The sequence below is a fragment of the Oncorhynchus keta genome, chromosome 10 (assembly GCF_023373465.1).
Source record: "Oncorhynchus keta strain PuntledgeMale-10-30-2019 chromosome 10, Oket_V2, whole genome shotgun sequence".
Taxonomy (NCBI): domain Eukaryota; kingdom Metazoa; phylum Chordata; class Actinopteri; order Salmoniformes; family Salmonidae; genus Oncorhynchus; species Oncorhynchus keta.
Window position 1 is genome coordinate 60,370,631 of NC_068430.1, and position 13,808 is coordinate 60,384,438.

A 13,808-nucleotide genomic window follows, 5' to 3' on the forward strand; every position below is an offset into this window, starting at 1 on the left:
AATGTGTGTAGTCAAAGCAAAGTCATTAATTTCACTACATGTAGGCAGCAAAGTTAATAATATCTACATTACCAGAGGGTGGGTCTTGTCAAAACAACAAAAAAAGGCATGGTTCAACCATCATTCTCTACGGTTGAGGGCAGCAGATATGATCTTGTCTGATAAGGACAGTAGGACACAACGGACACATTCTGGCTATAATTAATTGTGATGTAAAAGGACATTTACAGCATAGTCATCATTCAGTATAGTTTACAGTGGACCAAACCACATTTTTTGAGAATAGATCCAGTAGAAATTGAACTGAAATGGGTACTTTGTAGAACATTGTTAGTTTGACATTTCAAAGGTGGCTGAAAGGTCCTTGGCGGAGTACCTGGTGCTGATTCTTTAACACCTATACTGGCTCAGTCAGAAGCGAAGCCCTTAGTACACATTAATGTATACCAATATCATCACAACAACTAACACTTGCTCCTACTAGCAAAACAAAAGAACATGGTCCTGACCGTGTAACTTCTTGTAACGATATAACTAGATCATCTTTGACTAATCAACTCCCCTTACCTGGATACAGCATGGTTGAGAGTAACCAGGCCTCTTGCTCCAGTGAAAAATGGAATTACTATCAATCATATTCTGTCTGTAGCATAAGTGAATGATATGCGCAGAAACATAAATAAATGTTTACATTCCAACGGACATTGCACGCATCTTAAAATAGATTTGGAAATAACTTGCAACTGCATCCTCTCAAATGTGTCAATGCCAACGTTAATACATTTTCCAAATGATAACTTAAGAACCGACTTCCCAACAGAGGCTGCTGCCTTGTCTATATATGGTGCTGCTTCTCTATGCAAAGCTTGCTGAGGAGATTTACACTGCTCACTTCAAAGCGATCCGTGTGCCTCTGTATAAATGTGTGGATGTCTTCAAACTTAAAACAAGCACAGGGCCTTTTCCATTTGGTGCAATGATGATCCTCTATGGAATACATGTGTTATATATATATATATATATATATATCATTATATCCCCCACCCCACAATCCATGGAAAATGTCTGGCCCAACTGCTATTTTAGTTATGTACAGTATACCTGGCTATACCAGTATATCATTTACGGGAGTTCCAGTTTGAAGAGGGGATTGATAAAAGTGTTGCTGGATTTCCCATTGAAAAAGGGCAAAAAGGCCTTACTTACATTCTATTCTGGTGGGTTCCTATAAATGATGGACACACTGATATGGAAAATCGGCATCGATGGCAGCTGCACTCGGCGGTCGTTTGTTTTGAGGAGTTTGTTTTGAGTTTAAATAAGACAGGATAGACTGCGGAGCAATTCAAGATCCAAATGATTTTAGCTAGAATGTAAACTACATGTGGAGTGAACATGTAGGAGGAGTCCTACTGTTTCATGTTCATGACTCTCTACTCGTATCTCTGGAACCTATAACGTAGTAAAATTAGTTTAGTAGTTGTTGGGAGCTCTTCATAAATAGTAACTGTTTGCCAACTGTTTAGAGTCCATTACACATTTTGATACACCTGTTAGTGTTTATATATTTGTTTTATCTTTATCAGGAATGTATTCCAGTGTTTTTACATCGCATACACAAAATGAACAGCCAAAGAACAGCTGCTGCCTCTGGGCTCCAACGTGGTCCTTCTGTAGCTCAGTTGGTAGAGCATGGCGCTTGTAACGCCAGGGTAGTGGGTTCGATCCCCGGGACCACCCATACGTAGAATGTATGCACACATGACTGTAAGTCGCTTTGGATAAAAGCGTCTGCTAAATGGCATATATTATTATATATTATATTCCATACCTAATCTATTCATGCTACATGCTAATGTATCATTATCATTAGCATCACAATGATGATTTCTTGATGTGTTTTCTCTCTTTTTTTCCAGCACCAGTGAGTCATCAAGTCCCGTCTTCAGTGAGATACACCACGGTATTTGGTACACTTGAATACTCTCAATTGTTCAGTATGTTCTACGATGAAGCACTGCAAGTCATAAAATATCCAACTGGTGTTGAGCGAAAGTGGAGGAGAAATTGCAGAAAAACCCATTTAACTGAAATGAAATTAAGCCAGTTCTGCAATACTATTACAGTCCACAGTATCTCTACATACGGTATGCAAAACACTAATTGGTAGATTTGTAGACAGGCGCTTGTCAGGCAGTCAATTGAATGCTCACATGAAGGATTAAAACAAGAGGGGCAGTGAGGGCAAAGCTGAGAGAAAAAGAACACAAGACAGTGAAGCATAAAGGATGAAGTACAGTGGACAGATAGAAACTCAAGACAGGATTCCTTCCTGAACCCCAGAGACACTTACATCCCCTGAGAAAATGTAACCTAAGACAATAGATTAAAACAACAATAGGAATGGACAGCACATTGAGATGAATGGATACTAATGACGAGGTCAACAGGCCATACAAAGTACAACCCACTGTGCAAAAACTGGTTGAATTAACTGTGTTTTCATGTCATAAACAAAACATTTTACATTGAATCAATGTGGAAAACTGATTGGATTTGCAAAAAGTCATCAATTTTATGGGAATTTCATTTTTTTTTTACCGAACTTTGAACCCAAATCCAGTGACATGATGACATTTTTTTTGTTGATTTCACATTAAATTCACATTAGCTGACAACGAAACCAAGTGTAAATTTTAAAAATAAGTTGACGTCTGTGCCCAGTGGAAAGTCTCTTAGTGCTTGTCGATAACAATACAACTATTTTCTTTTTGAGACAGAAAGCTGCTTCTGTGGGACAAACTGGAAACAGGGACATTGGCATAACTTAGACATACAATTTGTCCAAATTGAACGTCAATGTGCTGTGGGCCTCACCTCATTTACATGACAACAATACAAACATGACAACATTAAAAGCAAGTATGTAACTTACAAGATCTCATCGTTCTGGAATTCCAGCGCTCCGTGCATATCTTCAAAGTCTTCTCCCCCTCCTTTTGCTGTACCCTCAATGGTCTTGTAGGGTACGACCACTAATCCCCGCGCTCCTGAGGTACGAAGAACCTTTACTTCCATCATGCCGATACTCTCGCTCACGGTCATTACCGGTTCTTCAAAAGTAAAGATCCCGGCATGGTCATCGTCAAAGATAGTCACAGTGGCTGAGCAGGGCAGGCCAAGGCCCGCCAAAGTGTCCACGTGATTAGCCCTTGGTTGTCCGTAGCCAGTGCCCTCGGATATGACCTTCACATTGCTAAGGTGGACCAGAAAATGCTCATCCTCCTCAAAGATGTCATCGTCAATGATGTCTATCCGGATCTCCTTCTCAGTCTCACCAGGTTTGAACACCACAACGCCCTCAGTGAACTGGTAGTCCGAGCCGGCATTGGCTGTGCCGTCTTCGGTACGGTATTCCACTGAAACAGTGTTAGTCAAGTCCCCACCAAGGCGTACTACATTCAAGGCCACTGTACCGCAGTTCTCCAAGCACTGGTATGTACAGGGGTCAAAGAAGATCTTTGACGAAAAGTCATTCTCTGAAACTTCGGAGCGGATCTCGTACGCACCAACAGCTTTCCTGGCTTGGTCTGCTGCATGCTTCTTCAGTACATTCCCTGCTCCCGTCATGATCCGGGTAGCCTGGCATCGGTAGAAGGCGCGACTCTTTTGCTGCTGTGTCAATACCTGGTAGTTGGCGAGTTCTATCAGCTGCTCTGTCTCCTTTTCTGGATGCTTCTGCTTCAGTTCCTTCAGGATCCGGGCCATTTCCTTTCTGGCCTCCTCCTCATCCAGGTCCTTCTCATCAAAACCCATCGCTACGTCCATGAAGCCCTCTGAGTTGAGCATTTTTCCATCCATTTCAATGTCCATCTTTGAAGGAAGTTGAGCCTCCCCTTCCGTCTCAATGATCACCCCCCTTCGCTTCCCTGCGCGGTAGCGTTTGTACATGTACTTATAGACAAGAAGTCTGCGATCCGCAACGTAAGCCATCCCTACACACAACGGGAAAAAAAACAGTGTGACAAGGCCCTCCCACACTTGTACGATGCCCGGTGAGATGACAGCCAAGATGAGATAAAGCCAGGTGTACGCGAATATACTCCAGGTGGCGGTAACAAAAAATACCCTCAAATGTTTGACTTTCCGGTGCTCTCCATCGGGAATGACAGAAACACAGAGTCCAATGATAACGAACATGTTGAAGGCAGCACTACCAACGATGGTGTTCGGGCCCAGATCACCTGCGTCAAAGTTGTGACCGCACACCTCAACGACGGACAGTAGAATCTCCGGGGCGGAGGAACCCAGGGCCATAAGGGTCAGGTTGGACACTGTCTCGTTCCATACATGCACAGTGGTTGTCACTTTTTCACCATTTGGTTTCTTGATGGTGATCTCCCTCTCTTGTGATGTAATTACCTCGATGGATGCCATGAAGCGATCCGCAATGATAGAGACCCCCAGGAACATGTAAAACAAGGCCACAAAGTAAACTGTGGCTCTTGCCAGTTTATCTCCAAAGGATGGGTTCTCTGGTAACCATATGGGCAGAATGACACCCACTTTGCATTCAGTACCCACCGAATCACACTTCTTGTTAGTCTGGTTGCCAATGGAAGAGTTTGTTCCGAGGCTTGGGTTTGAATTCACCGCTGTAACAAATGTAATTTCAGATGAAAAAACTGCCAACAACACTGTGAGTTGAAGAGTGCAAAAGAGGAAAGATGATGTCCCAGTTTGACCCATGATTCTGACGAGGTGTTATGCGCCAACTCTTCCTTTCACCTATGCAAAAAAAAGGGATCGATGAGAACAGAACTACCAAAAACTGTACAAATTTGAAAAATTACAAATGACAATATTCCTAACTCCAGTGTTTCCCTAAGTTACAGTAGATATAAAGCAACATCCCCCAGAGCCGCCTCCAATGCACACATCACACATTCAGTATTGAAGCCAATTGAAGCTAAATTATTTTAGGAAAGGTCTCTCTGTCAGATGTGGGGGGTGCTTCAGGTGTTCTCTGGGCTAGCTACCAGGTTAGGAGGGGGATCTGGCTAACCTGGTTGGAGAAACACTTCCTAAATAATATCAAGAAAATAACACTGGTTTAACCAGACAACCACACAAGTGTACCACACACTTCTCTCTCTGAGTGTGTGTGTGTGTGTGTGTGTGTGTGTGTGTGTGTGTGTGTGTGTGTGTGTGTGTGTGTGTGTGTGTGTGTGTGTGTGTGTGTGTGTGTGTGTGTGTGTGTGTGTGTGTGTGTGTGTGTGTGTGTGTGTGTGTGTGTGTGTGTTACTTAGAGAGTGATCACCTGCATTGTATCATTTGAATAATTGGTTTAGATGGGAAAATGGCACCAATGATTACATTTCTCTTACATTGTCCTCTTGACATACTGCCAAATTAGGGTTAAGTGCCTTGCTCAAGGAGACATTGACAGATTTTTCCCCTAGTCGGCTCGGGGATTCAAACCAATTCAACGTCTAGTTCTGATTGACATATTATATATGTTTTTGTTACTCAGTTGGGGTCTAACTTACTATTGAGAGTAAGAACAGTAGAATACACCAGGTGCAATTTCGAAATTTGGTGGTGCATCAGCAGTTTTTCTCTTGTTATGTCAGTCACTGACAGTCACTCAATTAGCCATGTCAGCAAAATATGTTTAGATTGGCAGTTAGTCTAGCCAGACATCCAAACTTATAGTAATCATGCCGAATCCCGACTGGGCACACAGGGCATGTGTCCAGGGGCTCTGACATCCATGGGGGACACATTGAGTTTGTTAGTCATTCTCCCTCAGATATCATACTAACATTGCAAAGTCATTGCAGAATGTGTAAAATTGCAGGAAATTTGGTGTAAAACGGCAAAGTTCTCTCTTTGCCCCATGGTAAAATGTGTAGAATTGCAGAGAACTTGCTTTAAAACTGAAACATTTTATTTACCCCCATGACAAAATGTGTAGAATTGCAGGAAATGAACTTAAAAACAAAAAACGTTCTCTCCACCATCAAGAGGGGAGTCAATAAAATGTTTGCCCGAAGTCGGGGCACCCCAACCCAATCTTGTTTAGGGCCCCCAGAAGGCTAGGGCTGGCTTAAGCTGGTGATAGTAAAATGTCTTTCGTCGTCTTATCTTTCTTTACATAGGTTATTCTTTTGAGAAAGGCTAGGCAACAGTTACATGATTCTCATTTGCAACATGAAATCACAAAGATACAGTATCAGCAAATGACAGCTGACAGCAATCTAGTCCGCAATTTACAGTACATCCATTCACATGTTCTTTACAGGTAAGATTTAAAGACAACTAGCTGATAAAGTAGCCTACAAAAATGTGTAACATTTCAAGTGACAGTAGTTGCCCAGAATGCTAGCCTACCGTTTTAATCCACGTAATGGGGAACGGGATTTCTAAACTACTCAACAATCATTTGAGGTTGAAGAAAGGATACAGAAGTACTTGAGAAATCCTCAATTTCCAACCCTTTATAAAACAATGATGTAAGTTGCGCCATCGTCAATAAATCTTGAATTGTTGTATAGGTATACCCTTCGTACCCAAGAAATCGAAATGTTCTGCCACACTGTAGATAGCCGACTAGAGACAATCATGGGCTCTCAACGCGCGCTTCCTCGGGACTGCTCTCTCTCACTCTCTTGCTCTGTCTCCCCCCCCCCTCTCTCTTCTCTCATCCTGGTTTTAAAGTACATGCTCTCATCTCCCAAGTGATGTAATAATGTTTTTTCGATACTGATGCAAAGCAATGGGGGAATTCCTTTCCATATATTATTTGATTTGCTGTCTTGAGAAAAAAATAATGCATTTATTTTAACAGCTTATTTTAGGATTAGTTTCATTATATCTAACCAAAACTTGAACATGAATCAAGTTTGAACAAATCAGTACTGTATCTTCATCTCATGTATTTTAGAAGCACTTACTTGAGGTGGCACAATATTAATATAGTATTGGAGGTTAATGCAACCTAGGACTAATGCAAACGTAGATATGCTCCATTTTGTTTTGCCATAGTGCTATTTTTTGATATCCTTTATACAATAAATATTTAACACTTCTTCAGGATCAGTGGATCCTCCACGGGACGGTTGAGCTAACGTAGGCTAATGCGATTAGCATGAGGTTGTAAGTAACAAGGACATTTCCCAGGACATAGACATATCTGATATTGGCAGAAAGCCTAAATTCTTGTTAATTTAATTGCACTGTCCAATATACAGTAGCTATTACAGTGAAATAATACCATGCTATTGTTTGAGGAGAGTGCACAGTTATGAACTTGAAAAGTTATTCATCAACCAATTACACATTTTGGGAAGTCTTGATACAACATTTTGAACAGAAATACAACAGTTCATTGGATCAGTCTAAAACTTTGCACATACACTGCTGCCATATAGTGGCAAAAATCTCAATTGTGCCTGGGCTGGATTGATACATTATGGCCTTTCTCTTGCATTTCAAAGATGATGGTAAAAAAAAATATTAACAGCTGTTTTTTTCTTTGTATTTTCTTTTACCAGATCTAATGTGTTATATTATCCTACATTAATTTCACATTTCCACAAACTTCAAAGTTTGTTTCCTTTCAAATGGTATCAAGAATATGCATATCCTTGCTTCAATGCCTGAGCTACAAGCAGCTTTAGATTTGGGTATATCAATTTAGGCTAATTTTTTTTACCCATTTGGACAATTCAGGAGTCTGATCCCAAGCTATTTATTTCATTGAGTATTTACAGAGAAGCCCCAATGCAACCTGGACTCAGCGGTAGACGTAAGATAATAAACAAAAATACGACACTCAAATTAGTATGTTACATTTGGTATGATATGTATTAATTTGTGGATGTCCTTCATCTATTTCGTATGATATGTTACGAATTGCAATTCATTCAATATAATAAGAATTTGCAATACGTATGATATGTTACCAATTCTGTGTCTAACGTTAGCTAGGTGGCTAACACTAACATTAGCTAGGAGTAAGGGGTTAAGGTTAGGGTTGTTGCTCAAAAGACTTCCTTCCAAAAATATGTGTCCTTTCCTTCAGTGTCGAACTAAGCATGTAATTATGTTGATGGTCATTAATTTTCCAGTCATTTTGCATGCTAAACAACCCCAGGCAATATCAGTACCCTACTATATTCAAACTGCGTGCTGTAAATGGCTTGCGCATTATTAGGCTTTATTAGTTTAGTGACAATCAATGTAATTCGGTAGGTTATTTTGATTAAATGCACTGTTGAAAATGGTGTTTTACCAGCCTAAGCTACAACTTTCATCTTGTTATAGTTAGGCTATAATGTATGCTGATCGGGGCTTACATTTGTAAATACAATCTTTGTTCGTTGTTCACCATCAGGAATTGTTTTGGTAATTTTGCTTGAAACAATCAGGGGAAATTTGATAATTTCATAACAAAGACAGCAATCACTTTTGCTACCCGCACTGCATGGTCGAAGCAGGAGAAGAAGAGAAGCTCCAAGTCCTTCAAAACTTCCAAACGGTCTAAATCGTTAAATTATGAGACGGGGTTGAAATCCAAAGTTGTGCTATATATTCATTGGCTATATCATAGCTCATTTTTAAAGATAAATATTGATATATTAATAGCTCTTAACACTTTGAATCTGCAAAAATGACAAATTAATTAGTGGATGCTTTCAGATCACTGATAGTGGGGTGGTAGATATCTAGTTTCCCTTATGACTCAGCTACGGTGCCTACATACACCATAGATACGCACACACGCACACCAACACACAGAAGTCAGCTTAGACAGATCCATCTCAGAGAGACCCAGCTCATGAACAGCAGATTTTAATTTGGAATGGAAAATGAATGTATTTATGCAACAAATGTTAGTGCATCGAATCGTATCTCATCGAACCGAATCACATCGATTCGTTCCTCTAATCAAACCAAATTGCACTGAATCGTTTCGAAATAAAACGTATCGTTCCTGTATCGTATCGGAGGCTGTGTATTTAGATACGTATGGAATCGTCTTGAAAGAGAAAGATTCACACCATAGGAGTTTGGATAAAGGTTTAAGGTTAGGATTAGGGGAAGGGTTAGCTAACATGCTAAGTAGTTGCAAAGTAGCTAAAAAGTAGTAAGTAGTTGCAAAGTTGATAATTAGCTAAAATGCTAAAGTTGTCCATGATGGGATTCAAACACAGAACCTTTGGGCTGCGAGACATTTGCGTTATTCCTCTAATCAAACTGAATCACACTGAATCATTTCAAACGAAAATGTATCATTCCTGTATAGTATTGAAGCCCATGTATCTAGATGCTTGTCAAATTGTCTTGAAAGGGAAAGATGTATATCTCTAAGAGTTAGCTTAAGGGATAGGGGAAGGGTTAGATAACATGCCAAGTAGTTACAAAGTAGCTAAAAAGTAGTAAGTTGTTGCAAAGTTGCTAATTAGCTAAAATTGTCCATGATGAGATTCAAACACATAATAACCCTTGGGTTGCTAGATGTTCTCATTATACACCTACCTATCCACCTGACCAACCAACCTCCTTTCAGTTTTGGGTCTTGGTTTCTATGTGTTATGTAACCCCACCAAACATAACATATCATACTAATTTGCGTGTTCCCAATTTCCGTTTACTATCTTACGTCGAGTCTATGAGACCAGCCTGTCAGATAAGCTGAGGTCAATTATAACTCACTAAAGAAAAGAGTTTCTGCTCCTGCTTGTAATCTTGAATCACTGCAATGCCATGTCAGGTCAAGTTACCCAATGCTGAGCTCTCTGACATCTTTTGTCCCCCCTTGTTAGCCCACTCTATCTCCAGGCCTCCGGTAGAAGGCTAGCTTACCAGCTGACAGATATGAATAATATGTCAGATGATGCTGCAACAGTCACTTTTTGAATTAGCCCATGGTGCTCCAAATGCACTACACTAGCCTATGCAGAGTCACCAGAAAACGCAAACATTCGGTTTTCAGGGATACAATATTTTCAACCTAACTTACGTTTCCCCTGAAAAATGGAAGTGGGACCTCTGCTCAGGCTTCTTTCTACGCCTACTACATTAGGTTACACAGTGACTACCTTTCATTATTTGAAGCTTTGACTTGGAAAGAATTTCACCTTATGGGAGAGGCGAGAGTACTTCCTTCACAGTTTCATCAAATGCGCAGTGCGTGATTTGTTTCCCTTTGAAACAATGTAGATGCAAGTCCCTTGGCAGAGACACAGCCTGCAGTTGAACCTGACTCCATTCTGAATCAGTGGAGTTTTAATGATGGATATTGTAGGGCTGGGAAGCTTTCACCTCAAATAACTTCATCATCTAGCGAGAGGGAGAGTTGAGGTGAACTCATAGTTGAGTCAGTCATGTTTTTGCTCTTGGCTCACGCAGACTGGACACACTTTATTGAACGTCAGTCAGATAGTTAGTCATTCATGATTTTACTATCAGTTATTTTTGCTTAAAGGGTTATTTTGGCTTACAGGCACTTGGCCAGTCTTTGCTTGTACTCCCTTAGTCCTTAAACAGTCCTTTGCTTCGTCGTATGACACATACTAAGTGAAAGATGTGATAAGCAGTCACGATATATCTAAAGTAGGTATTGATATAGTAGGAATGCAAGCTTTCATGGATAGTTTGCTGCTTAATTGAATGAAAGTTAGGTTTGGACGGTAGAGTGTACACATTTGTAAGGCCAAGTATGGATTGGGAACAGAAATCACTCCCATAGTATTTCTCCACACCATCCCATTTTTGTGTATGCACTTATTGATTGATGGGCCGTTCCACTAAACTACTTTGGGACTGGTGTCTGTAAAATGTTACTGCAGACTATTAGTCAAATGATGATCCATCTGCTCAAAAATCATAATAACAGGCCCATGGGCTCCAACACTATTCTTTCTCCTTTTTTAAAACAAAAATACAATGAAATGTTGTTGATCCTCTGTATTTTCAAGTATTGTGGTGGCAGCATTATGTTATGCGTATGCTTGGCACCAGCAGGGACTGGGGAGTTTAGAGGAAAACCCGCCGTGGTCTTCTGAAAACCTAACCCAGGGACAGAGTTTTATTTTCAGCGGGACAATTTCAGCACAAATGTTAATGCCAAAGACACACCAGAATGTCTTTCCAATAGGTGTTCCTGAATGGTCCAGTCTCAGTCCTGATTGAAATCTGCTTGAGGATCAGAGACAAGATTTGAAAATGGTTGTCTATCAATGATTCCCACCCAAATTACTGAGCTTGAGCAATTTTAACAAAATCAATTGATATACAGTGCATTCGGAAAGTATTCCGATTTTAAAATAGATTAAATTGTTTTTTTCCCCTCATCAATCTACACACAATACTGTCTGAGGTCCTGAGTGCTCTGGATCAGGTTTTCATCAAGGATCTCTCTGTACTTTTCTCCATTCATCTTTCCCTCAGTCCTGACTAGGCTCGAACTCCCTGACACTGAAAAAACACTGCCACCACCATGCTTCAACCTTATGGCTTGTTTTTTGCTCTGACATGCACTGTAAACTGTGGGACCTTATATAGACAGGTGAGTGCCTTTACAAATCATGTCCAATCAATTGAATTTACCACAGGTGGACTCATAGGAAGTTGCAGAAAGATCTCAAGGATGATGAATGAAATCAGAATGCACATGAGCTCAATTCCGAGTCTCACAGCAAAGGGCCTGAATACTTACCTAAGTAAATAAGGTATTTCTTAATAAAAAACTTTTAAAAATGTAGGAATCTAAAGACTGTTTTCACTTTGTCATTATGGGGTATTGTGTGTAGATTGATGAGGATTAATACATGTTTCTAATCCATTTTAGAATAGGACTAATGTAACAAAATGTGGGAAACGTAAAGGCATCTGAATACTTTGCAAATGCCCATTATGTTGCCCTAAGAGTTGTGCAAGGTTGGTAGAACCTTATTCAAAATGATTCACAGCTGAAATGGCTGCCAAAGATTCTTCCACCTAAAGGGATCTGAAGACATACGCAGTCAATGCAACTTAATAATAAATAATACAAATCTAAAATTCGTCTTTCACTTTGAACATTTTGAGTAGCTTGTGTAGATCGATAGGGGAAAAAATGTGAATTTAATTATTTCTTAGATTTAAATTTAAGGTGGCAAAATGTGAAGACTGTGCGAGGGTTGTGTACACTTTCAGCGACTGTATATTCATGTTCTCCTAGTTTCAGAGTATAGGCAGCACAGTGATATATTCAGCCATGGTCATGCATTGCATTACGTTAGATAATCAAAAACTGGGAGGACAAAAGCGTAGCATCCGGGTATCCGGGTCTGTTAACTGCATGCCATTTTAATTATGTTAACTGTGGGACATCAACTTACATTTCGGTACGAAAAAGCTAATATTCACTTATTTCTATTTTTATTTTTATACCCCTTTTTCTCCCCAATTTCGTGGTATCCAATTGGTAGTTACAGTCTTGTCCCATCGCTGTTGGTGGCAGTCAAAAGTTCAACCAAACCAAAGTGTGGATTGCAGGCCCTCCTTGTCCATAATCTGATTTCTGGGTAAAGGAGCAAACATACACATTTGTAAATTGGGAGAACTATCTCTTTAAATGTCATATAAAATGTATGTCATGGATTTATTTTTTATTTATGTTCTTGTAATTATTCGTGGTCTAACTTCCCCGCTCCATGAGCTGCACCAGTTAATTAAGTCTGAATGAAGATTTATCTTACCCCCTTTGCCTGGAAGTCCAATTTCTCACTGAATGTAGAGGACTTTTGTTCAGGTGCTTCTGCCACCAATTGGATACAAGGGTTGAAAATCAATATCGTATGGTTTGCTAATGTAATATTTGAATCTCCCATAATCCATATTATAATGGAAATACTCACTGCCGTAAACAAGACTATCACATCACTAAGACAATCATGCAAAAACATAGAATTATGATGACACATGATGATTCCCCATCTGCTAGTCAACTGCACCATCATTCTTTCCAAGGTGACCGACATTCATGGAAGTTCAACCATCCATGCACCTCACACAGTCAAAGAAACAAAGCCAAACATCTCACCATGTTTGAAAAAACTCCATTGGTGACAAATACATTTCCAATTTGTCAAAGATGAACGAGATGACCAACCGAACAAAAACTCCTCTACTCACCTCTGTTAGTCCCAATGGAGCTGAGAAAAAGACGTACTGCCTAGCGGGAAGAACGGTGTGCGATAACCACTCTAAATTTAACAGAAACAGACTGTTCCCGCGGATGCCCGGTCCCAAGGTGTCTCTCTAAACATGGGCCGCATAGCTGGGCTGGCTGCTGCTTATCGTCCTCCTCAGCCCGATCCATGGCCATACAAGGACTCTGCTGATAGAGCCTGTCACTCTGGGCTTCTGGAGTAGGCCGGCTATCTGGAAGCTCTTTGTCGCCACCGACACATGGGAGATAAAGGGTTTGGATGGTGGGTAATTTGGATGGTGGGTACTTTTTAGACAATGTAGATCTCACCCACCAGTGGAGGAATGTGGTGGATAAGTGGTTCCCTCCAGGGTGATTTTCCACTGCTTCCAGGCCCTTTGACCGTGGAGGTGGTATATGGAGATTGCATATCTCCATTAATTGTCTTGAAGTCCATATTATGGATCCAGGGGATGGGTGGATTAGAGGTGGATCCGTAGAGGAGAGGTGAAAAAAAGAGGATCTTAGTAGTGTTTCAGTTCTCCCTAATGTGTTCATCAAAGTGACAAGGTTTCAGTCTGTCGATACGTTTGGAAGCGTTGTAACA

The 13,808-nt window shown here is 40.4% G+C and overlaps 1 protein-coding gene across 9 annotated transcripts in view; it reads right to left on the bottom strand.

The window, feature by feature from the left end:
• The window catches only part of slc8a1a (solute carrier family 8 member 1a), a 47,823-nt gene extending 34,461 nt beyond the window's left edge, over positions 1-13,362 (bottom strand). The window contains exons 1-3 of one of the 9 annotated variants that reach the window (XM_035778854.2): positions 13,186-13,358; positions 12,750-12,808; positions 2,936-4,788 (exon numbers count right to left, since the gene is read on the bottom strand). In XM_035778854.2, coding sequence (XP_035634747.1) covers positions 2,936-4,749 — 1,814 coding nt within the window. In that variant the 5' untranslated portion in view covers positions 4,750-4,788; positions 12,750-12,808; positions 13,186-13,358. Of the gene's footprint in view, positions 1-2,935; positions 4,789-6,393; positions 6,553-12,749; positions 12,809-13,093 lie in introns of those variants that run through there. The other 8 variants (XM_035778857.2, XM_035778859.2, XM_035778860.2 and 5 more) reach the window with 8 other exon arrangements.
• Between the last annotated feature and the right edge of the window lie 446 nt (positions 13,363-13,808).